The 24070-nt window shown below is 49.7% G+C and overlaps 1 protein-coding gene across 3 annotated transcripts in view; it reads left to right on the top strand.

The window, feature by feature from the left end:
• GCNT2 (glucosaminyl (N-acetyl) transferase 2 (I blood group)) overlaps positions 1-24070 on the top strand; it is a 44781-nt gene that overhangs the window by 10908 nt on the left and 9803 nt on the right. Inside the window, exon 1 of one of the 3 annotated variants that reach the window (XM_082234514.1) lies at positions 19100-22527. The exons of the other annotated variants lie outside the window; for them this stretch is intronic. Within the exon in view, the coding sequence (XP_082090640.1) occupies positions 21429-22527 (1099 nt within the window). The 5' untranslated portion in view covers positions 19100-21428. Of the gene's footprint in view, positions 1-19099; positions 22528-24070 lie in introns of those variants that run through there. 3 annotated transcript variants of the gene reach the window in all.

Here is a 24070-nt window from a genome sequence, read left to right on the forward strand (position 1 = left end):
AAGTGGTTTTCATTCAGGGGACAGGAATGAGGATGAAACTTATCAAAAGAGAATGGAACCACAGTATTACAATGCATTACAGTCATCATCACAGCAGCTTTCCCTGCAGCCCGTATCATGCTTAACTTCTTCAATCCAGGGAAATGTAATCGATGGGGATGAGATGGGTATCAGGATGGTAAGAGGGAAGGGCTTGTGTTGTTTGTTTATGGAGCATTCAGTCTGATTTGTTTGTGCAAAGTTTGCAGGGAGGTCACATGACACCAGCTGTTTATTGAGGATTCAGTCTGATTTGTTTGCAAGGAGGTTAAGGGATGCCACTTCAAGAAGTTGTTATCCCACACCAGGGTTCAGCAACCTTTTTCAGCCATGGGCTGGTCCACTGTCCCTCAGACCATGTGGTGGGCCGGATTATATTTTTGGGGAACAAATGAACAAATTCCTATGCCCCACAAATAACCCAGAGATGCATATTAAATGAAAGCATACATTCTACTAATGTAAAAACATGCTAATTCCCGGACTGTCTGCGGGCCAGATTTAGAAGGCGATTGGGTGCATCTGGCCCCCGGACCTTAGTTTGCCTACCCCTGTCCCATACTTTCCACCAGGGCATTTTCCTGTCACTTTCTTAACCACAAACAGTCCACGGGGCAGGAGGAGAGAGAAAGAGGGTTTGCTGTTCAGGAGCACCTAATCTACTTTAACTGGGCAACCTGAATTTACAGGTATGCATTTTCATCCCACCCACAAAACAGTGACAGTCTGGAAGTGACCCTAGAGAAGAAATTGTGGGCTCAGGCTGTTAAGAGGTGTGGAACAGAAGAAAAGGAGGCATGTGGATTAAGAAATTGTGTAAAGTTGTGAGGAAACAGGGATGGGGCTGTGAGAATGTGCAGCAACTCACTCTCTCCAATGTAGCTATTAGAGATACAGCCTGGAGTTGTACTAAATTGAAAACCGAAGCAACAACTTTGAAACAGCAATTGATTAGAAAAGAAAGAAAAGCAAATGGGAATTTGGGAAATGTTTATTGATTATGCATCCTGATGTGTTTGCAGAGAGATTAGATGAAGCTGGCTATTTAATAAGCATTCACCCTGATTTGTGTTGCATCAAAGCACATTTTCCAGTGCATTTTCCAGTGTGTGTGTGTGTGTGTAGTCCAATCTTTTCAGGAACTGGGTTGTTACACAAGACCTCCACCTGACTGTAATGGTGCAACCTGGATTTCTAAGTATGTGATTGATTCCCACCTGAAAGTAATGATATCTGGATGCGCCCTTGGTAAAGTAAGAGGGATAGCCATGAAAGGTGTTGTCTGGCTGAACGCCTGGTATAGACAAGTAGAAGTTTCATGGAATAGACAAGTAGAAGTATAAAGGTCACATAATGCCTTTTGGGGAATTTTTAGGTGGAGTAAACCTAATGGTTGAATTCAATGTCATTTCTGCTTGCCTGATGGAACCATCTCCTCTCTCTTCCTCCCTGTTCTATGGGCTCTCCCAGCCCCCCTAGAGAGGAGCTCAGGGGTGCTCAGGGGTGCTGGGGAGAAGGGGGGAAACCCTGTTGCACTAGCAGGACTTGTTGCATTGCCTCCCACTACCTCAACTATTTAGTTGGATCCAACTCAACGACTTGATCTGGAGTTGTATTGGTGGTAACAGCCCATTCCTGATTTGATAACTGATTGCAACATGGTGGCATCCTCAGCTGAAGGTACAGCACCACCACTCTTATCACTGTTATGTGATTCTTTGTACAACCTTTGGACATTACAGATACCATCTTCGTCAGGCTTCCTTACATTTGCAAAATCCAAAATGCCACCCATAGCTTCTTCCCTATCGCACTCGGTAATCAACATTTCCTCTTTGATTTGGAGAGGGTGTTTTCATGTCTTTCATAATCTACCTCCAGGTAACGTATAGGGGTGCCCCATTAAAACAGGACTCTCTGCATTTTTCTCCTCATATGGAGCAAGCACAGCTTCTGTCCCCCAGGGCCCCGGCCTCCAAATGCATTGGACAGAAGAAGCATGTCAGCAGAAGTGTCTGTCTTGCCATGTGGAGTCACTAATGTCTTTGGACCCGTTTGGAAATTTGAGAAAGTATTGTGGGCACCACCCCTCCCCACCTTGTCATTCTGCACATGCAGAGAAAGCACACACACACTTTTTGCTTTTCCATGGCCCTGGGTAAAAGTCGGACCTAGCAGAATAAAAAACGGATCCTCTTGGTTTTACATACGGTACCTCCTCCAAACTACCATCAGATTAAAATTTACATTGGTAGGTAAAGGTAAAGGTACCCCTGCCCGTACGGGTCAGTTGTGTCCAACTCTGGGGTTGCGCGCCCATCTTGCTTAAGAGGCCGGGGGCCAGCGCTGTCCGAAGACACTTCCGGGTCATGTGGCCAGCGTGACAAGCTGCATCTGGCGAGCCAGCGCAGCACACGGAAACGCTGTTTACCTTCCCGCTAGTAAGCGGTCCCTATTTATCTACTTGCACTTAGGGGTGCTTTCGAACTGCTAGGTTGGCAGGCGCTGGGACCAAGTAACGGGAGCGCACCCCGCTGCGGGGATTCGAACCGCCAACCTGACGATCGGCAAGTCCTAGGCGCTGAGGTTTTACCCACGTCCATTTACATTTTACCAATACAATACAATACAAATTACCAATTTACATTGGTAGACCGCAGAGTAAAAAGAGAAACGGATCCCGTGCCTGCCAGCACCACAGCACCACTGAGCCAAGGCACAGATCCTCATGGATCTCCTTGATTCTCACCTGGCATAACAATAATGTCACTGACAAATAACAGAATACAACTGTGGACACAGAAGTCGCCTGTTATTAGATGATGACTTTGAAGAGATCCCTTGTAAAATCCACAAGTGAGTGGGATGGCTGGCTAGCTCAGTTGGTAGAGCATGAGACTCTTAATCTTAGGGTTGTGGGTTCGAGCCCCATGTTGGGCAAAAGAGTTCTGCTTTGCAGGGGGCTGGACTAGATGACCCTTGTGGTCCCTTCCAACGCTACAGTTCTATTATTCTATAAGGCTTTATTACTCAGTTTTTGTACAATGGCAGCACTGGAAAGACTCAGGTCTGCATTTTTTAATAATATAATATAATAATAATAATAATAATAATTTATTATTTGTACCCCGCCCATCTGGCTGGGTTTCCCCAGCCACTCTGGGCGGCTTCCACAGAAACCAAAAAACACTAAAATATCATACATTAAAAGCTTCCCTGAATAGGGCCGCCTTAAGATGTCTTCTGAATGTCAGGTAGTTGTCCATCACCTTGACATCCGATGGGAGGGCATTCCACAGGGCGGGCGCCACCACCGAAAAGGCTCTCTGCCTGGTTCCCTGTAGCCTCACTTCTCGCAATGAGGGAACTGCCAGAAGGCCCTCGGCGCTGGACCTCAGTGTCCGGGCAGAACGATGGGGGTGGAGACGCTCCTTCAGGTATACTGGGCTGAAGCCGTTTAGGGCTTTAAAGGTCAACACCAGCACTTTGAATTGTGCTCGGAAACGTACTGGGAGCCAATGTAGGTCTTTCAGGACCGGTGTTATGTGGTCTCGGCGGCCGCCCCCAGTCACCAGTCTAGCTGCCGCATTCTGGATTAGCTGTAGTTTCCGAGTCACCTTCAAAGGTAGCCCCACGTAGAGCGCATTGCAGTAGTCCAAGCGGGAGATAACTAGAGCATGCACCACTCTGGCCAGACAGTCCGCGGGCAGGTAGGGTCTCAGCCTGTGTACCAGGTGGAGTTGGTAGACAGCTGCCCTGGATACAGAATTGACCTGTGCCTCCATGGACAGCTGTGAGTCTAAAATGACTCCCAGGCTACGCACCTGGTCCTTCAGGGGCACAGTTACCCTATTCAGGACCAGGGAGTCCTCCACACCAGCCCGCCCCCTGTCCCCCAAAAACAGTACTTCTGTCTTGTCAGGATTCAACTTCAATCCATTAGCCGCCATCCATCCTCCAACCGCCTCCAGGCACTCACACAGGACCTTCACCGCCTTCACTGGTTCTGATTTGAAAGAAAGGTAGAGCTGGGTATCATCTGCATATTGATGGACACCCAGTCCAAACCCCCTGATGATCTCTCCCAGCGGCTTCATATAGATGTTAAAAAGCATGGGGGAGAGGACGGAACCCTGAGGCACTCCACAAGTGAGGGCCCAAGGGTCTGAACACTCATCCCCCACCACCACTTTCTGAACAAGGCCCAGGAGAAAGGAGCGGAACCACTGTATGACAGTGCCCCCAGCTCCCAGCCCCTCTAGACGGTCCAGAAGGATGCTATGGTCGATTGTATCAAAGGCTGCTGAGAGATTCAGCAGAACTAGGAAACAACTCTCACCTTTGTCCCTAGCTCGCCGGAGATCATCAACCAGTGCGACCAAGGCAGTTTCAGTCCCATGGTGAGGCCTGAACCCTGATTGGAAGGGATCCAAATGGTCCGCATCCTCCAGGCGTGCCTGGAGTTGTTCAGCAACCACACGCTCAATCACCTTGCCCAAGAATGGAAGATTTGAGATTTTTATGAGTTATGTCAGTTTAAAATGTAAAACTGCACATGGTGAGAGTATTTTTTTTGTCGCTGCTTATTAAGGTTAATAAATTGATGTTTGTTTTATATCAGGAGTGTGGAATGTAGTAATCAAAACATGGAGTGAGGGGAGATGCCTGCTTTTCTGGCTTGTCTTATTACCACTTTTTGCATCTGAATGCTCTATTACCTTTATAAGGCATGTGTGTGTGTGTTTTCCTCTTTGAGGTTTTTAATCTGAACTCATCAAGAATAAGGCAATGGAATGGTGGGACAGTGCTTCCCAGCTGAAGAGTTGCAATGCAGTCTCCTAGGGCAGTGTTTTTCAACCTTTTTTGGGCAAAGGCACACTTGTTTCATGAAAAAAAATCATGAGGCACACCACCACTGTGTGCGGAGAGGGAGATGTCAGAGCCCCGCTGCTCTCTATGGGGAATTGGATGAGAGCGCACCGCTTGTCCGCTCTCATCCGATCCCATCCAATCTGATCCCCACCCAGAACGGATGGAAAATAGGGTGGACACAGTCCGGTGCCAGCCTAGTGGGCAAAAATTTGACATTTATTTTTTAAAAAATATTTTGAATTTTTCAATTTTTCCCACGGCACACCAGGCAACATCTCGCGGCACACTAGTGTGCCGCGGAGCAGTGGTTGAAAAACACTGTCCTAGGGAGATGCAACAGGAAGGGAGGGGTTGGTTAAGTTGATTGCAGCCAGGGTGGGGTGATTAACCGCTTCCCTGCCCATGGGGGCAAAATAGCAGGGTTCTCAAGAGGAATTGTTGCTGCGGGTATGAACATTTCAATGAGTACTTTCATGCCAAAACTCTCAAATCTTGTTTCACTTCTTTTCTTTTCTTTTTAAGTGACTTCCTGACTTTTGATGATAACGTTGCAGGTAGATATGTTACTTCCTTTTTAAAACAATTTAAATCTTGAATTCATCCAAGCATGGGCATCTGAACAACATTGCTATAAATCTCATTTGCGTTTGGAACCCTTCCACCCCTGGTCTCGCACTGAATGTTGCATTGTCAACGCAGGATCAGTTGATGAAAAGCCTACAGTAATATAAATGCTTTGCAATGCATAAAACTTGAGTCTTTTGTGTGGTTTACAGTTGCCTGGTAGACTCCATCAGAGACGGGTAGCTACCTTGGTCAGTAGATAGAAAAAAGTGCATGGGCGTAGCCAGGATTTTGTTGGGGGGGCAGAACCTCAGTCAGCTATGTATTTTTATTTATTTTTATTGATTACGGGGGAGCGGCTGCCCCTTCCTGCCCCCCCCTCCTTGGTTATGCCCATGGTAGATTGTTCTGTATTTCACCAGCAAAGATCCCTGTGTTCTCCTAAGTCCTGCTTGGTGCATGCTCAGGCTGATTTGCAGTTAGGGATTGGTCAATGTGCGATTCTTTTTTGGCAACAGAATGTTCAGTATTATTATTATTATTATTATTATTATTATTATTATTATTATTATTATTAATCTAAGTGGACCAATAATCTAATAATGGCCGTATTATAATTACAGTTTCCTATGCATCAGTGTTAGTTTTCAGTGCTCCTCCTGACTCAAGTGCGTTCAGAATAAGATTGCAGGCTTCTTTTATTGTATCGCATGCCTGCATGTGACGTATGGTGAGCTTCTGCTTACCAATTTGCAAGGTGCTACCTATGGCCAGGAGACGTGGGTGGCACTGTGGGCTAAACCACAGAGCCTAGGGCTTGCTTATTGGAAGGTCGGCGGTTCGAATCCCCGCAACAGGGTGAGCTCCCGTTGTTCGGTCCCAGCTCTTGCCAACCTAGCAGTTCAAAAGCACATCAAGTGCAAGTAGATAAATAGGTACCGCTCTGGCAGGAAGATAAACAGCATTTCCATACACTGCTCTGGTTCGCCAGAAGCGGCTTAGTCATGCTGGCCACATGACCCAGAAATGGTACGCTGGCTCCTTTGGCCAGTAAAGCGAGATGAGTGCCACAACCCCAGAGTCGTCCGTGACTGGACTTAATGGTCAGGGGTCCCTTTACCTATGTCCAAGCCAGCAAAGGGTGAGAAAGTTCAACCAAATTAATGTGTGGGCTCGGACAACCAGTTTATTCAGTGGTGTACAGGCACGCACACAGTCAGAAGTCACAACAGCTTATTTATAGCAACCTCCTCCTTCCTGAACTCAATTAATATTATATTTCATAAAAAAATTAAAGTGGCTGCTGTATAAGATAAACTAGGAAGGCTATATTTCTATGCCTGTTAATAAGAAATAAATAAATGGTCAAAAAGGTCAAAATCACACTAAGTGTGTTCTTTCTGTGCCAACATTTCCTCGTATTTGACAGCACAGTATTTTAAATGGCTAGCAGCCATGAGGTAGAACATGACTTCAAACTGAACATTAGGGAAGGCAGGAGTTAGTCATGCCTTCCTTATCCTTAGCATTAGGATTACCGGTAAATATTATTTATTCAGCTTTTGGGGTAGAATTAAGAAGTTTAATATTACGTTAAGCATAACGTAGAGCAACACAATCAACCCTCCTTTAAGTTATTGCCACCTCCTTTATGAATCATATGTTTTCTAGATTGCTTTTTCTTTCTTTCTCATTTATGATTTTATTGTCTAAATTATGCCAATGAAGGCTGAATGAATGAATTGATGAATCATATGGGTGTGAATGTTAAGAATGTTTGGACAAATCAAATCAATCTTGGTTATATATTTGGCTTTGAAATAAAACGATGACTGAAAGGTTGACTTGTCACAGACTTACGGGCTTGCCAGACAAGCAATATTGTTGCCAGAGTCCTTTCATTTTACACAAAGGTCAACTTCCGGATTCAGTACAAGGGTTGGGTAGCCAAAAGGGTAATTTCGGATAGGAGATGCAAGATACCATAATTCTCTGCCTTAAAAATTGCACTGTAACAGCATTAGGCTGTGCCTATGCCACAGATTTACAAGAACTTCAGTTCTCTGCAGTAATCGTGATTCTAGGCTTGAAACTGTGAATTGCAATTGTATGAAAATGAGGGGGTTTTGGGGGGGGTGGGACACAGAATCAACAACTTTGATATTTCATCCCCTCCTGGAAATGCTTCTGTTTCACTAGGTGTTTTTTGAGAATGAATTTGCTTCAGTGTTAGTAATTTGCTCCACATTTTATTTTATAATTTTGTGACATTTTAATGATTTTAGTGCATACCACCGTGATAGCTCTTTGAACGATGTCAGGGGTTCAGGAGCAGAGGCGAGGGCAAGGGAGGAAACAGAGAGCGAGGGGGAGGAGGCAGAAGAAAGGATGAGTGACGACGACGACCCGAGATCTCCGAGTCTGTCCAGTGAATCAGAAGATTCACAAAGAGGAGCACCAGTGGCAAGGGCAAGGGGGGAGACTAGGGGGACACCCCAGGAAGAAAGAGCCAGAGGGGACTCAGAGGGGAGCAGTTGGAGATCGGGACCTACGTCACCGCCAGAGAGTAGGGAAGAGGAAGAGCGCCTGGGAACTAGCGCTGGCAGCTCACAACAGGAGGGAGGGCACGAGTCAGGAGTGGCCACACCTTCATCGGGGAGCGAAGTGACGGTTAGACGGAAAGTGGAAGGTTGGGCGCGCGCGCCAAGTTCAAATGCACAGGAAGGTGGCGCAGTAGGCAGCCCGGAAAGAGAGCCAGGTCCTAAAGCCCGGCGCAAGGAGACAGGGGAGTCAGGGGGGTCAGCGTCAGAAGAATCCCGGAAGGGAGAGACCCAGGGGGGCAGAGGGACCCAGAGGAGAACTGTCAGGCGGAAAAGGTGGAGCAGGGCTAGGATATTAAGTTGGTGCGCAAGGGGCGGAGACTCAGAAGGAGCTTCGCCGACCTAAGCATAAGGCGTAGGGTTGCACGCAGCAGCTCAAGAATGGAGACTGTAACTCAATAAAGACTTTTAATCAACAACCGCTGGCTAGCGTGATCCTCTGTGAGCTAGGATCTGGAAGTAACCCTGACAGTAAGCTCCTTCTCTTCAAATTGTGGACATCCACGACCTCGCGGAGAGGAGGGAAAGCGGGTGCCTACAAGAAAGCTCACGAACGGTAGACAATATGACGGCCGAACAGCAAATAACGGAACTCAGAGACGCGGTTTCACGACTGACTGCCGAGGCGGTGGCGTCCAGGAAGAGAGAGGAGGACGCAGCGGCCGCCTACAGGGATCTCCAGGTCAGGTTGGACGTGCTTACGAAGCAGGGGCAACAGACACCCAAATCAGAGGGGATTGGGTTGGGGAGACGCACAGGCAGTCTGGTCTCGCACTTCGATGGGAATTTGCAACAGTACCCCAATTTTAGAGCAGACGTAATGTGTGCACTACAACTACTGCACAAAGACTTTAGAGATGAACAAGAGAAAGTGGGGTTCATCATGTCCCATTTGCATGGAGACGCTAAAGCATGGCTGCGCAATTTGTGGAGGGATAAGGATCCTGCGCTCCAAAATGCGGACGCCTTTATTAAAGCGATGGATGGCTGTTTTTTATCAAGCATTGACGTGGATCTTGCCCGAAGGGAGGTGCACGGACTAAGACAAGGGAGGGCCAGCGTACGGCAATATCATGCCCGCTTTTTCGCTTTGGTCAGTGCCCTGGAATGGGACAGAGATTCGGCTCCCGTCAGAGACCTTTTTTGGGAGGGCTTGAACAGCTCGGTGAAAGATGAGATTGCGAGGGGGGAGAGACCCCGGACCACGCAGGAGATCGTTCAGAGGGCGCTGGCGGTGGGAGTGCGGCTGGAAGAACGTCCGTGGAGCAGGGACGAAGGGCGCAGCGGGCGCGAACCAGCCAGGGGCTCCTCCTTCCTTCCCAGAGAAGCAGCGCGTGCGCAATCCACGCCCCCAACAGGGGGAGGGGTGGAACCGATGGAGGTTGGGAGTGCAAGGGCTCAGTCGGCAGCCAGAGCCCTAGCACCGGCAGCAGTGAAAGCGAAGCCTCCTAGAGGGAACAGGAAGTGTTACATCTGCGAGGATCCAGGCCATTTGGCGAAAGAGTGTCCCCGGAGGCTCCACAAGCACACTGCAGCCTCAGCAATGGTGACTGCAGCAACGCAGCAAGGAGAACCACAGCAGGGAAACGACGATGTCTGGCTGGAAGAGGAGGCACTGGGGCCCAGCCAGACGTGTCAGTGAAGCAGTCCCCAGAGATTTTACCGCCCATGGACCCCCTCCCGCCCAAGCCAGTAGTGAGGCTCACCGCATCGCTCCAGCTACCCAATGGAATCACCATGGACGTGCCAATCACCGTCGACTCGGGAAGCAATGCAGACTTCATAGGGCAGGACTTTGTCGACCGGCACGCTATACAGTTGCTGCCTGCCACGCTGCCCCTGCAGGTTGTCACGGTGGATGGCAGGGAGCTGTTAGGGGGGCAAGTGGTGAAGCAGACGCCACCTATGGTGCTGCGGCTTGGAAATCACAAGGAGATTATCAGCTTCAACGTCACTCAACTCTCAGACACGCCTATCGTATTGGGCATGAGTTGGCTGGACAGGCACAGCCCGACGCTGGCTTGGTACCAGAGGCAGCTGACCTTCGGTTCTTCCTTTTGTGCTGAACACTGCATCATGCCCCAGCAAGAAGGGGAGCAAGAGGAGTCACAGCTGCTGCTCGGCACGCTGCAAGCGATTCCCCACAAGTACGCAGAATTTTTGGAGGTTTTCTGCGAGAAGGAGGCAGACAAGCTACCCCCCCACAGACCATATGACTGCAAGATTGACCTGCTGCCGGGGGCGGCGCTGCCCAAAGGGAAGCTGTATTCCATGTCTGAAGATGAACTGCAGGAACTCAAGGAGTTCATTGATCATAATTTGAAACGCGGTTTCATCCGAGAGTCCCAGGCAGCGGGGGGCAGTCCTGTATTCTTTGTGAAGAAGCGAGACACGCCCCAGAAAAGGCTCGTGGTGGACTACCGCATTTTGAACAGTGTCACCAAGCCGTCGGACTTCCCCATGCCCCGAATCGACGACCTCCTCGCGAAAGTACGCAAGGGCAGCGTGTTCACCAAGTTGGACCTGCGAGGGGCGTACAACCTGATTCGCATGCGGGAAGGAGATGAGTGGAAGACAGCCATGTTCACACCCCTGGGCACCTACGAATATAGAGTTATGCCTTTTGGATTGCAAAATGGCTCCCACGTTTTTCAAGCTTTCATGCATCACGTGTTGGCGGGGCTCCTCTACAAGGCGTGCGTCTGTTTCTTGGATGACATCCTGATCTTTTCGGAATCGCAGCAGGAGCATGACAGACACGTCAGGGAAGTGCTGAGCAGGCTCCAGCAACATAGGCTTTACGCCAAGCTGGAGAAGTGCCAATTCGACGTGACGGAGGTGGATTTCCTGGGATACAGGTTGTCTGACAAGGGGCTCGCCATGGACAGCGCCAAGGTTCGAGCGGTGTTGGATTGGAAAAGCCCACGCAACCGGAAGGAGGTCCAACGATTTGTCGGCTTCGCGAACTTCTATCGCAAGTTCATCAAAGGCTTCGCTATGCAGACTGCAGCCATTACAGACACGCTCAGTTCCAAGAAAAAGAAGTTCATCTGGACAGCGCAGGCGGAGCAGTCCTTTCAGGCACTCAAGCGTCTTTTCGCCTCGGAGGAACAGCTGCTTCATGTCGATCCTAGCAGGCCGATGAGAGTTGAAACAGACGCCTCGGACAGGGCCGTCGGAGCAGTCCTGCTGCAGAAGGACCCGCAGGGGGTTTGGAGGCCCGGAGCGTTTTACTCCAGGAAGCTCAGCAAGTCCGAACAGAATTACACCATCTGGGACAGGGAGTTGCTGGCTATTCATGCAGCGTTCAAAGCATGGAGGCACTTCCTGATTGGAGCCAAGCACACGGTGCAGGTCTGCACGGACCACAAGAATCTGGAGCACTGGCGCACGGCACAGTTCCTGAACCAGAGGCAGATACGTTGGGCTGAGTTCTTTGCGAACTTCGACTTCCGAATAGAGTATGTCCCGGGGGACACCAACATCATGGCGGACGCGCTATCCCGTAAGCCACAGTATCTGGAGGACGCCACGCCAGCGGCCGCCATGCACATCTTCGCACCAACAGTGTGGGCGTGCGCTGCAGCGACAGTGGACCTGGAGGCGGTGCGACAAGCGTTGCAGAATGACTCTTTCGCGCAAGCAAAGATGGCTGAGATGCGAAGGGGCACGGCAGCGACCAACGGGTTCCAGCTGAGAGATGGATTGCTCATCCGCAAAGGGGCCATCTACGTGCCGGGAGACGAACTTCGCGCCAAGGTACTGCATCAGCTGCACGACGCGCCCACTGCCGGGCACTTTGGCAAGGAGAAGACGGTGGAATTAGTCGCCAGGGATTTCTGGTGGCCCGGAATGAGAGGGGAGGTCGCGGACTACGTGGCGAGGTGCGACACCTGCCAGAGGGCCAAACCAGTGCACAGACCGCCGGCCGGACTGTTGGAACCGCTGCAAACTCCGGTCGAGCCATGGGAGTCGCCCTGGACTTCGTCACGGATCTGCCCAGCTCGAGGGGAAAGACGGCCGTGCTGGTGGTGGTGGACTTGTTCTCCAAGATGGCGCATTTCATCCCGTGTGCGAAGGTGGCCACGGCGGAACAAACCGCCAAACTGTTCATAGACCACGTGTTCAAGGTTCACGGTCTGCCACGGTCTATTCTGTCCGACCGCGGGCGGCAGTTCATCTCGAACTTCTGGCAGAAGCTGATGGGCTTCCTAAACGTCAAGATCAACCTGGCGTCGGCGAGACACCCGCAGACCAACGGGCAAGCGGAGCGGGTCAATGCCATCATGCAGCAGTACCTGAGATGCTATGCGAATCAACAGCCTGCGACGTGGGTGGATTACCTGCCGCTCGCCGAGTTCGCCTACAACAACACGAAGCACGTGTCCACGGGGGTCACGCCATTCTTCGCCAACAACGGGAGGCACCCCAGAACCTTCCCGGGACTGGAAAGACTGGTGGAGGGGGAGCCGCAGACAGCAGATGCGTTCGCGTCGGAGTTGCAAGAGGTTCACGATCAGCTGCGGCGGCACCTGGAGCTGGCCAAACACGCATACAAGGTGCAGGCAGACAAACACAGAAGGGTTGGCGAAGAGATCCAGGTGGGAGACTGGGTCTGGTTAGCAGCCCACGCAGTGCCGGCCAGGTCGTTGGCCAAGAAGAAACTAGGGCATAAGCAACTGGGGCCCTACCAAGTCGAAGAGCAGGTCAACCCGGTGGCTTTCAGGCTGGCGCTTCCGGAGGGTTCCAGAATGCATCCGGTGTTCCACAGATCGGTGCTCACTCCCTACAAGGCACCGCACAGGTTTCAGGAACCCGGCACGGCGCCGAGTCCGCTCCGAGAGGGAACCAGGCAACGGGGAGTGGCACAGGAGGTGCGCCTCAACGAAGTCACGGAGATTTTGGACTCCAGATGGGGGGAAGAGGGGGTAGAATACCTTCTCGCTAAGGAGGGCACCCCGGCCAATGCCAACAGCTGGGTGCCGGGCTACGCTCTAGATGAACCTCTGCTCAAGGAAGAGTTTCATGCCCTCTTTCCCCATAGGCCAATGCCGGCGGACTTTTTCGACGACTGGCTTTTCACGCCCACGCTTTCAGCCAGCACGTTCCGGGGGTTCGACTCGGATGAGGAACCGACACGAGACGCCCGTTCCCCGGAGGGGTCACCCTCGGGATCTGCCTCAGAACCCTCGTATTGGTGGGATGATCGACCAGAGGAGCAGTGGCGCAGGAAGTGGCTGGAGGGTCCAGGACGAGCTACGCCTACAGAAGGAAGCGAGGGAGAGACCGACATGGACTTTTTCGGGGACAACCAGGGTCTCGAGCACGGCGGCACGGAGATGGAAGCAGAGGTGACCGTCGTTGACGAGAGCAGGGAGGAAGAACCGGGAGTCTGCGGATGGAGGCCGGCCACGGGAAGCGAACTGTACCCGACATTCGTCCCTTTGACACTGCAGCACCCAGTTCCCGCACCGGAGGGAGGGGAGGGGGGAAGGGGGGGCTTTGAGGGGGGGATGGATGTCAGGGGTTCAGGAGCAGAGGCGAGGGCAAGGGAGGAAACAGAGAGCGAGGGGGAGGAGGCAGAAGAAAGGATGAGTGACGACGACGACCCGAGATCTCCGAGTCTGTCCAGTGAATCAGAAGATTCACAAAGAGGAGCACCAGTGGCAAGGGCAAGGGGGGAGACTAGGGGGACACCCCAGGAAGAAAGAGCCAGAGGGGACTCAGAGGGGAGCAGTTGGAGATCGGGACCTACGTCACCGCCAGAGAGTAGGGAAGAGGAAGAGCGCCTGGGAACTAGCGCTGGCAGCTCACAACAGGAGGGAGGGCACGAGTCAGGAGTGGCCACACCTTCATCGGGGAGCGAAGTGACGGTTAGACGGAAAGTGGAAGGTTGGGCGCGCGCGCCAAGTTCAAATGCACAGGAAGGTGGCGCAGTAGGCAGCCCGGAAAGAGAGCCAGGTCCTAAAGCCCGGCGCAAGGAGACAGGGGAGTCAGGGGGGTCAGCGTCAGAAGAATCCCGGAAGGGAGAGACCCAGGGGGGCAGAGGGACCCAGAGGAGAACTGTCAGGCGGAAAAGGTGGAGCAGGGCTAGGATATTAAGTTGGTGCGCAAGGGGCGGAGACTCAGAAGGAGCTTCGCCGACCTAAGCATAAGGCGTAGGGTTGCACGCAGCAGCTCAAGAATGGAGACTGTAACTCAATAAAGACTTTTAATCAACAACCGCTGGCTAGCGTGATCCTCTGTGAGCTAGGATCTGGAAGTAACCCTGACAAACGAGTTCATGGTTTATAAACACACTTATCAAGCAATATAAGTCATTTTCAGAACCCACTAATTCACTTTCAGACCAGTTTAAATTTGCAATGTAGATATGCCAAATATTAACACAAATTTTAATGGCATTTAAAACAATGAACTTTCAGATGAAGTAGTGCCATATCAGCAAATATTTCTATCACCTTAAGCCGGCTTTCTCCAAAAAAAGTGTCATTGGTCCCCATTCCACTACATTAAGTTGAGAAGATGCCAAGGATGCTTTCTTAGGGAGGAAAGTGAGCCCCATTGTATTCAATGGGACATAGGTATACTCCCTGGAGTGTGCAGGAGTGCAGTTGTGTTTATGCTGAAATATTGCTGAGCAATAATCTCCCCAGAGAGGCTTGTATGGAGCATCCTTATGGCCCTTTTTATGTTTCAAGTTTTTAAAATTCTCTCAGGTTTTTAAAATCTCAGTTTTTATTATACTGGTCACATGGATATTGGTATATTGTGATTGCTGTTATAATATTTCAATATTGCATCTTATGAATTTTTCTTTTCTTTCTGAGCTGCCAATAAGAATATTGTGAGCTGCCTTGAGCACTGCTTTGATTTGTGTGTGTGTTTTTTTCTCAAGAGTGGAAAACCAGGATATATGCATATAAATAAATTCTTGCATTGTCGGAGACCTCTGCCACCTGCTACCTGGTTCACCCCTTCCCAAATATAAGGCTTTGCTTCTTCAGCTCTAGGGCCACATTCTCTCACAGGGAACATGGGGTGGGCTTGGAGGGAATGCAAGGGGTGAGCAGAGCCAGAGAGAAAACTGCATGGAGCCAGAAGCAAAAAGTGGGCAGAGCAATGGGTGTGACTCTTACCTTTGTACAATAGATTAAATTCCAGTCACATAAAAGTCAGAGGTTCCTACACATGTAAAGGTAAAGGTAAAGGGACCCCTGACCATTAGGTCCAGTCGTGACCGACTCTGGGGTTGTGGCGCTCATCTCGCTTTATTGGCCTAGGGAGCCGGTGTACAGCTCCCGGGTCATGTGGCCAGCATGACTAAGCCGCCTTTGGTGAACCAGAGCAGCGCACGGAAACGCTGTTTACCTTCCCGCTGGAGTGGTACCTATTCATCTACTTGCACTTTGACGTGTTTTCGAACTGCTAGGTTGACAGGAGCAGGGACTGAGCAACGGGAGCTCACCCCGTCGTGGGGATTCGAACCACCAACCTTCTGATCAGCAAGTCCTAGGCTCTGTGGTTTAACCCACAGCACCACCCTTGTCCCTCCTACATATGTACACACCTCTAAAGGCTAGCAAGAGGCACTATCACAATTCAAACTAGGCAAAGAGGACTGGGGAGCAGTGTGGCTTGGGGAGCAGACATGTGTGCCCCAGGGAGAGCATTTCCAAGGCTGGATAGAAAGGGCATGGAGGGCTGCATACCCTTGTTTCAAACATGGCGGCAGTGGCAGAGCTTTATGCTCCAGCACCGGGGGTGGGTGGGAGTGGAGAGCAGGCGGGGATGGGGCTGGCACGTGTCCCAGGGGTGTGCTACACCGCCACAGGGGTGTGACGTGCGTCCTGGAGGTGTGGAGCGCCACCCACAGGGATGTAGCATGCGCCCTTGGGGAGTGGCGCTTAGCACAGGTGGGGGATGCAACTGCGATAGCACCACATTGGGATTGTGCTGTCAGGGGCGGTGCGCTCCCCCCGCACTCCTCTTCCTCCTCCAGTGCATGACGGGTTTTTATTTGCATAAATCTACTCAGCTACAGTGGTACACTGGGTTACATACGCTTCAGGTTACATACGCTTCAGGTTACAGACTCCGCTAACCCAGAAATATTACCTCAGGTTAAGAACTTTGCTTCAGGATGAGAACAGAAATCGTGCTGTGGTGGCGCGGCCCCATTAGCTAAAGTGGTGATTCAGGTTAAGAACAGTTCCAGGTTAAGAACGGACCTCTGGAACGAATTAAGTACTTAACCCGAGGTACCACTGTACTCTGCCTGCATGTTCCATTCCGTGATGCCAAACCAGGGTTTTTGTGTGTGAGAGAGACAAAGAGTCCACTGCAGCATACTAGCACTTCTTACTTTGCTGCCCATGGCAGCCAGTTTGTGCCGGCACCTGTGGCACTTTTATCAATACAGTGGTACCTCAGGTTACATACGCTTCAGGTTACAGACTCCACTAGCCCAGAAATAGTGCTCCAGGTTAAGAACTTTGCTTCAGGATGAGAACAGAAATCGTGCTCCGGCGGCACGGCGGCAGTGGGAGGCCCCATTAGCTAAAGTGGTGCTTCAGGTTAAGAACTGTTTCAGGTTCCGAACGGACCTCCAGAACGAATTAAATACGGTACTTAACCCGAAGTACCACTGTATATGCATACCAGAACAATTGTAGGTTTTTTTTGAAGTGCAGAACCAATGGAAACTCCCTCCGGATGGTGTGTGAGAATGCTGTTGTGATTTGAGATAGCAGGGATTTTATAAATCCTCACCATAGATGGGACTAGAGGGGGCAGGTGGGGCAATTGTCCCATTCCCCCACCCCCACTGCCACCGCTGCCAAAGGAGCTCACTTCCTCTCTCGCCTCCCCATTTCTGAACTCCTGTCATTAACATCTGCTGTTATTTTTCTTTCGTACCCACCGAGAAATATAACCACCTCCTCCTGCAACAATTTTTTTTCTGGTGCTGGTACTTACTTTCACACTAATGTGTGTGTGTGTGTGTGTGTGTGTGTGTGTGTGTGTGTGTGTGTGTCTTCTCTCTCTCCCTCCCTCCCTCCCCCTCCTTCCCCTCTCCTCCTATTTACACAATTTTTCAATTGTTGCAAAACTTTGAAATTGCCACTAGCTTCTAGTGCTTGGCCAGCTCGTTCCTTCACCATTCAAAAGCCTGAACATGGAAATAAATAAGCAAAAACCTCTCCTCAGAGCACAGCCAAATTCTGCCTTTTAACACAAAGGTGTACACTCAATAAGAATTAAGTCTGCAGCACACCCAGAAACTGGTTTGCTTCCCCAAATGATGTTGAAAAAACACACCAAGGCTGACCTGTCAGGTTCATGAAAAGCAGGAAGAGGAAACCTGAACCAAGCTAATAGTTACACAATCCAGCACTTGGAGCCATTTGTTACTGTCCACTGCTGGGTTAAAGGCTACAGGAGTCTAGGGCCACACACACCGGCTTTGGGCCTCGTATCAGATCCTTATAGAGCCCTGTCTCCTGCTTCACAAGGCAAATGAGAATGCAGGTTCACAGTCTTGAGCACTCTATATAATATTGTAAAACACCACCCCAATCTCTGGAGCTGGATCTAGACGCAGCAAAGAAGCATTTCAGTTTAAAGAGTTGTAAACTTAAACAGGGAAAACAGGTAGAGGAAAAGTGGGATTCCACGTTGGCATCTGTGGGCACAATGTTATACTGCACATACAAAGCATATGAATCACTTTTTCTTTACAAGTCTAGCTGAGTCCTGGGCAAATGAGATATTCCAGCGTTTCCAGGTGCTCATCCAGGGTTCAGTTTCCTTGGAAGGGCAGCAGATGCCATGGCGTCTTAATTATATAAGGATTATTTACACATATATACAACCTGGGGCTAATTTGGGGGGGCCCACAGCGTTAACACCTCAAGAGGTCTTGCTTCTCCCATAGTCACAGCCTTGGGTTCAAGCAGAAATCAAGCATGGCTCTCATTCTCTCACTTCTGCCTGTTTATAACCCATCTCTCTCTCTCTCTCTCTCTCTCTCTCTCTCTCTCTCTCTCTCTCACACACACACACACACACACACACACCTACCTCTGTCTTTTGTTTTTCTCACTACCAGCCAGGTGATGGAGGGACCCCCCACCCACCTGCCCTCTGGCACAGGGCCACTTCCTCTGTTATGCTAAAAACACTATTTAAGCCATTATCTCACTAAGAAGCTTACCTGGCTAGTTCAACAATGGAACCCTCTATTAGATTTAACCCTCTCTGGATTTTACCCCAGGAACTAGAAAGGCCTCGGGCATCATGCAGACTAGACTAACCACAAACCACACACCCCACCCCCAGCTCACAACAATTTTATTTTGGGGTTTGGCAACCAGAACTGAACACATCATTCCAGGTTTAGCCACACCCCAGATTTGTACCAACAGTTTTATTTTCAAATCATTTCCTCTTCATTCCTAACACACAGAATACAACCCCCCCCCCAAAGTTACTCCATACTTTAATTCAGCTGTCCATCTCTTTCTTAGCTGGTCAATGCCTGTTCAAGCCCCATAGGCATAAATGTGAAGTCTGGATTTCTTTTGCCACAAAGTTCCATCAACCCCAGGCAATACAGTCAATGATCAGGGAAGATGCAAGTTGTATTGCCGCAACATCTGATGGGCACCACATTACAGTGGTGCCTCGCAAGACGAAATTAATTCGTTCCGCGAGTTTTTTCGTCTAGCGAATTTTTCGTCTTGCGAAGCACGGTGTCAGAAAAGTTTTGGAAAAGCTTCAAAAATCGCCAAAAACCTCAAAAAAGGCTACCACACCGCGTTCTGTGAGTTGCTCCTTGAAGTCAAGTCGCAACTGTATTAACAGTGTTAAGAAAAAGGAAACAAACTTGCAAAAACGCAAGACGTTTTCGTCTTGCGAAGCAAACCCATAGGGAAATTCGTCTTGCGAAGCAGCTCAAAAACCGCAAAGCCCTTTCGTTTAGCGAGTTTTTCGTCTTGCGAGGCATTTGTCTTGTGGGGCATGACTGTAGATACCTCTGACCTAGAAGGAGTCATTGTTAATACTGGAAATTTTCCTCTGTTCGTGTTTCCCTACATTTTATTATATACATTATATACTAGCGTTCAAATAGTAACATATAAATAAAAAGACATCTGTATTTAAGAAAAATCATTTTGCAAGCTGAGTACAACATGTCACACACTGGTTTTATTAGTTTTCTTCCCCACCTTAGGTAAATTTGGACTTTGGATAACTAGGTTCTGTCCTAACCAGGAAGTATGTATATAGCTCATGTTAACAGTAAATCCATTAAAAAATAGCTCTTTCACAATCCTCAAAGACTGTACATGGGGTGTTAATTTCCTATGCTGGCTATTCATATCTGTAAGATTTCAGCCTTAAGACCTGTGTTTTATACTAGTGTGTACTGGAAGGACAACACTAAACAAAAAAATTACTTTAGAATTTTGATTATGCATTTGAGGCACAAGTCAAAGTGAAGATATATCCTTTTTATTACTAAGCTATCTTATTTAATCTATCTTTTCAATAGGTTATTGATAGATATTGACATTTCTTTCAAAATACAGTGGGCTATGATAGGAAACCCATTATTATCAAAAACTGGGAAAGTACCTTGATCATCCTCTAGTCCAGGGTTTCCCAAACTTGAGTCTCCAGCTGTTTTGGACTACAATTCCCACCAACCCTGACCACTGGTCTTGCTAGCTAGGGATGATGGGAGTTGTAGTCCAAAAACAGCTGGAGACCCCCGTTTGGGAAACCCTGTTCCAATATCCTGCTGATATAAGAAATGCATAATAGGGGACCATCTAGGCTCTGGTTTAAAAACTCCAATGAAGGAGAGTCCATCAGGCCTGACCTGGGAGCAGGATAGGAGGAGAGGTGGTGGGAGCACCACTGGGCTGCCCAGTCTGCCAGGGGAGCACCACACTTGCCCCGCCCCGGGAGCCAGCAGCCACTGCTACGCCACTGGTCCCTCATGTCCCTAAACTCTTGATTCATGCTGCCTGTGTCTGTGTGTGTGCATGTGAGCCGAGTTTGATGGGGAGGAGGGAACAAGCTGTCTTAGTCTCTAGGGAGATCTTCACTCCCCTCCCATTCTGTTATACCAGAACCACCCTTGTTGCTCAGGGCAACAAAGCCCTCAACAGTTCATATACAGGTACCCATTCAACAACTTGCAGAGAAGTAGCCAGTCTCAGTGCATTTCTGCAGAAGACAGAGGGATGTCCAACGCCATATGGCAAAATTTGGTGCCTTCCATAGTACATAGGCCTACCAACTGAAGATAAAACACCTGATGCATCTCACGACTGGTCCAAGACTGTCATCTGTTAGTCTTCAAGGTGCCACAAGCCTCTTTTGAGGTATTCGTTTATATTCGTCTAAACGTGGATATGAAGAACAGAGGTTATGGTGACTGAAGTATAAAAGACGTGCGGCGTAAACGGTGGAAGTCTTTTAAAACATTTTAATTAAGGCTGATATCTTGTAAGATGGAAATATATAGCCGTATGCAAGTATAGATCTGAAACTGCTGTTTATGGTGAACACTTTTCTATTTTCTAAATTTCCATCTTTAATTTTTCTTTCTTCTTTTATTCTTTTATTCCTTTTTTCTTTCTTCCTTTATTCTTTTTCCCCTCCCCCTTTCTTTCTGAATATTGCTTTATAGATGTATAAATAGCTATGTTTATGTGTATATGTATGAAATTTGTTTCGTATTTCTTTTCTTATTTGATATTCTTTTTTTGTATTCAATAAAATTTACAATAATTTTAAAAAATTAAAAATTTGAAAAAAAATATATTCGTGTAAACGTGGCTTGCTCAATGGAAAGAAGACCCTGGGTTGCTGTTCAGCTCTTTGTTTCCCAATATGTTCGCCTTGGCTTGCAGGCTTGTTTCTCCCTCCTTCACCCTGAGGGTTTCCCTTTCACATGCTAAGCGGGTCGGGCGCCCCAAACCTGCTCCACACGCGCCCGGAGGTTTCGGGCCCCAAACCGACAGGTGGGCGGGGAAGCCGCGGCGCCAGCAGCCAATCACACGGCCGGGAGCAAAGAAGAAGCCCGCTCCCCGAAGGCGGGGCCGAGCCGCTGAGCCAAAGGGCTACCAAAGAAGAGCCGGCGAGGAGTCCGGCGAGGAGGGCGCGCGCGCAAAGAGAGAGAGGCTCTCGCGCCTCTGCGCTCTGAGGGGACGCACAGCCTGCTTCCATTGCGGCCGCTAGGAAGAGGCAGCCGGGCGGCTTGCTTAGCAACAGGCTGAGCGAACACAAAAGCCCTGCCTTGGCGACCCCGCTAGCCGCGGGCATGCGGGAAGAAGCCCCATGCAGCGCGGCGGCGCCCAGCTGAGGAGCCGCCGCATGCCTCGCGCGCAGCAGGGCTGCAGCCGGCGGGAGCTCCTTCCTGAGGCGGTGGGCGGGGGGGAAGGCGCGCTGCGCCTGGCGGCTCTGGCGTCGCGCGCCACCATGCTGCCTCGCAGGCTCTCCTGCCTTCTGGTAGCGCTCGCCCTCAGCAGCCTGACGGCGTTGCTGGTTTTCCTCCGCGGCCAGCCCGACCCTCCGGGCCCCAAGGAGGAGGCCCGACGGCCGCGGGGTCAGCAGCCCCGGCCTGGGAGAGAAGGGGACTTCCTCCGCGGGGCTTGCGGCGCCCTGGCCGCTGAGGAGAAGGCGTTCGTGTGGGGCAACCACCTGCGCACGCCCTTCGGGCAGTCGCCCGGCTGCGCCGAGTACGTGGAGGGCAGCCACTACGTCACGCGAGCCCTCTCGGAGGAAGAGGTCGCCTTCCCGCTCGCCTACGTCATCACCCTCCACAAAGAGTTCGCCACGTTCGAAAGAGTCTTCCGCGCGCTTTACGCGCCCCAGAACGTGTACTGCGTCCACGTGGACGAGAAGGTGTCCGGCGACTACAAGCAGAGCGTGGAGAGGCTGGTGGGCTGCTTCCCCAACGCCTTCCTCGTCTCCAAAGCCGAGCCGGTCATTTACGCGGGGATCTCGCGTCTCCAGGCCGACCTGAACTGCATGAAGGACTTGCTGCGCTCCGAGGTTCGCTGGAAGTATGTCCTCAACATGTGCGGCCAAGACTTCCCGTTGAAAACCAACAGGGAAGTCGTTCGCCACCTGAAAAGCTTCAAAGGGAAGAACATCACCCCCGGCATCCTCCCTCCTGAGCCGATCACCGTAAGGACCAAGTACGTTTATAAGGAGCACATAGACAGAGAGTCCTCTTACATGAAAAGGACTGGTACCCTCAAATCACCTGCGCCCCACAATCTGACAATTTACTTTGGCTCTGCCTACATTGCCCTCACCAGGCCGTTTGTGGAGTTCCTTTTCCAGGACAAACGGGCCCTCGATTTGCTGGAATGGTCCAAGGACACCTACAGTCCGGATGAACATTACTGGGTGACGCTCAACAGGATACCAGGTACGTTAATGGCATCTGGCAGTTTCTGATTTGGGTGGTTTCTGGTCTCCCAAGGCGTGCGTATTTTCTTTTGTCCTGTAGCCAGGACTTGCTTGCTAAGGGCATTTCCAGATGGAGCCTCTTTAGCGTGGGAAATAATTCACTGCATCTCTCAAAACTCCAACCGTGAGCTGTCCAAACCACAGAGCAAAACCTTATACAGCTTTCCACCTTGCTTTTCTTTTTCAAGGACACATTTCCCACCCTTTCCAGTTCAAAAATAAATCACATTGTTCCCAGTGGTGCAGGGAATAATTGCCTGGATACAGGCACCGCTGTTAAGGGTTGATCACACAGGACCCAAGATTATTGAGCTCTGTAATAATAACAGCATATGGAACTTAGTTCAAAGTCCTGCCTAACTTGGCAGATGCAGGATGAGAGGACAATGCCTCTTTCTTATAGATAGACAGATGTATCAGAAAGAAGGAAGTAGTGGAGTTTCCCAATAATCTTGTCCTGGGGCTATTTAATGTAATTTATTTGTGCGTGATCTGGAATTGAGGGTAAGCAGTGAGGTAGCCAGGATGAAAACTCAAGGAGGTAAAGCGCTCCAAAAGAATCTCACCAAATCTATGCCTGCAGGTGAGAAAAGGGAAAATGAAAGTGAATGTAAGTAGGTGTGAAATGATGCATATCTGGGGCAACCACACACACAGCTTTCCATATGCACTTATGGGATCTGAGCTGGCTGTGATTAACAGCACCACAGGTATGTCTGGAATGCCTGCCAGTGGCTGTTAACATGAAAACGAACAGTGAAGCGATATGCCTATCTATTTAGAAGTAAGCTTCATTGAGTTAGGTATTGCCACCTAAATGTTAGAGCCTCCATGCCTCTCAAAACCAGTTGCTGGGTAACTTACAATGGCGATGAGCTGTTGCCTCCACATTTTACATTTTTGGGCTTCCCTGGTGCATCTCCTTCAGAGGAAAGGTTAAGCTTAGCAGGAGAAAACCATGAGTAAGGAGAGGGTGGCATGATAGAGATGTGTAAAATTATGCGGAATGTGGAGAAAGCAGACAAACTTATTTCCTCCATCTTTCATAATGCGATAACTTGGATTGCTTCAAATTAAGCTAAGAGTTGGAAGATTCAGGGCAAACAAAAAGGAATCACTTTTTCCACACAAAACCAAGCTAAAATATGTGGTTCATGTGATTTTACCACTGAAAAAGTGAATCTGTTCCTTTTGGCAATTGAAAACCTTAATTCCATGACAAGTTTGTAGCAAATGAATGGGCTGTGATGTTCCTAGCAACTGACAAAGCTCTATGAAACATTGCGTTAAGAGTTGAAATCGAGAAATGATATAATACTGTGCTTGATGGCAGGACCTAGGGCTCAGAACAGGCATGCAAACTTGGACTCCAAGCATGTTGATTATGGAAAAGATAAACAAATAAACCTGATATTGTGTTAGGCTTAACATATTTTAACAACGTCAGAATATTTTCAATGTTGTCTCCCTTGGTTACCTCATGTGGTCAGAAGAATGTGTGC

This window comes from Podarcis vaucheri (assembly GCF_965113315.1).
Source record: "Podarcis vaucheri genome assembly, chromosome: 8".
Lineage (NCBI taxonomy): Eukaryota > Metazoa > Chordata > Lepidosauria > Squamata > Lacertidae > Podarcis > Podarcis vaucheri.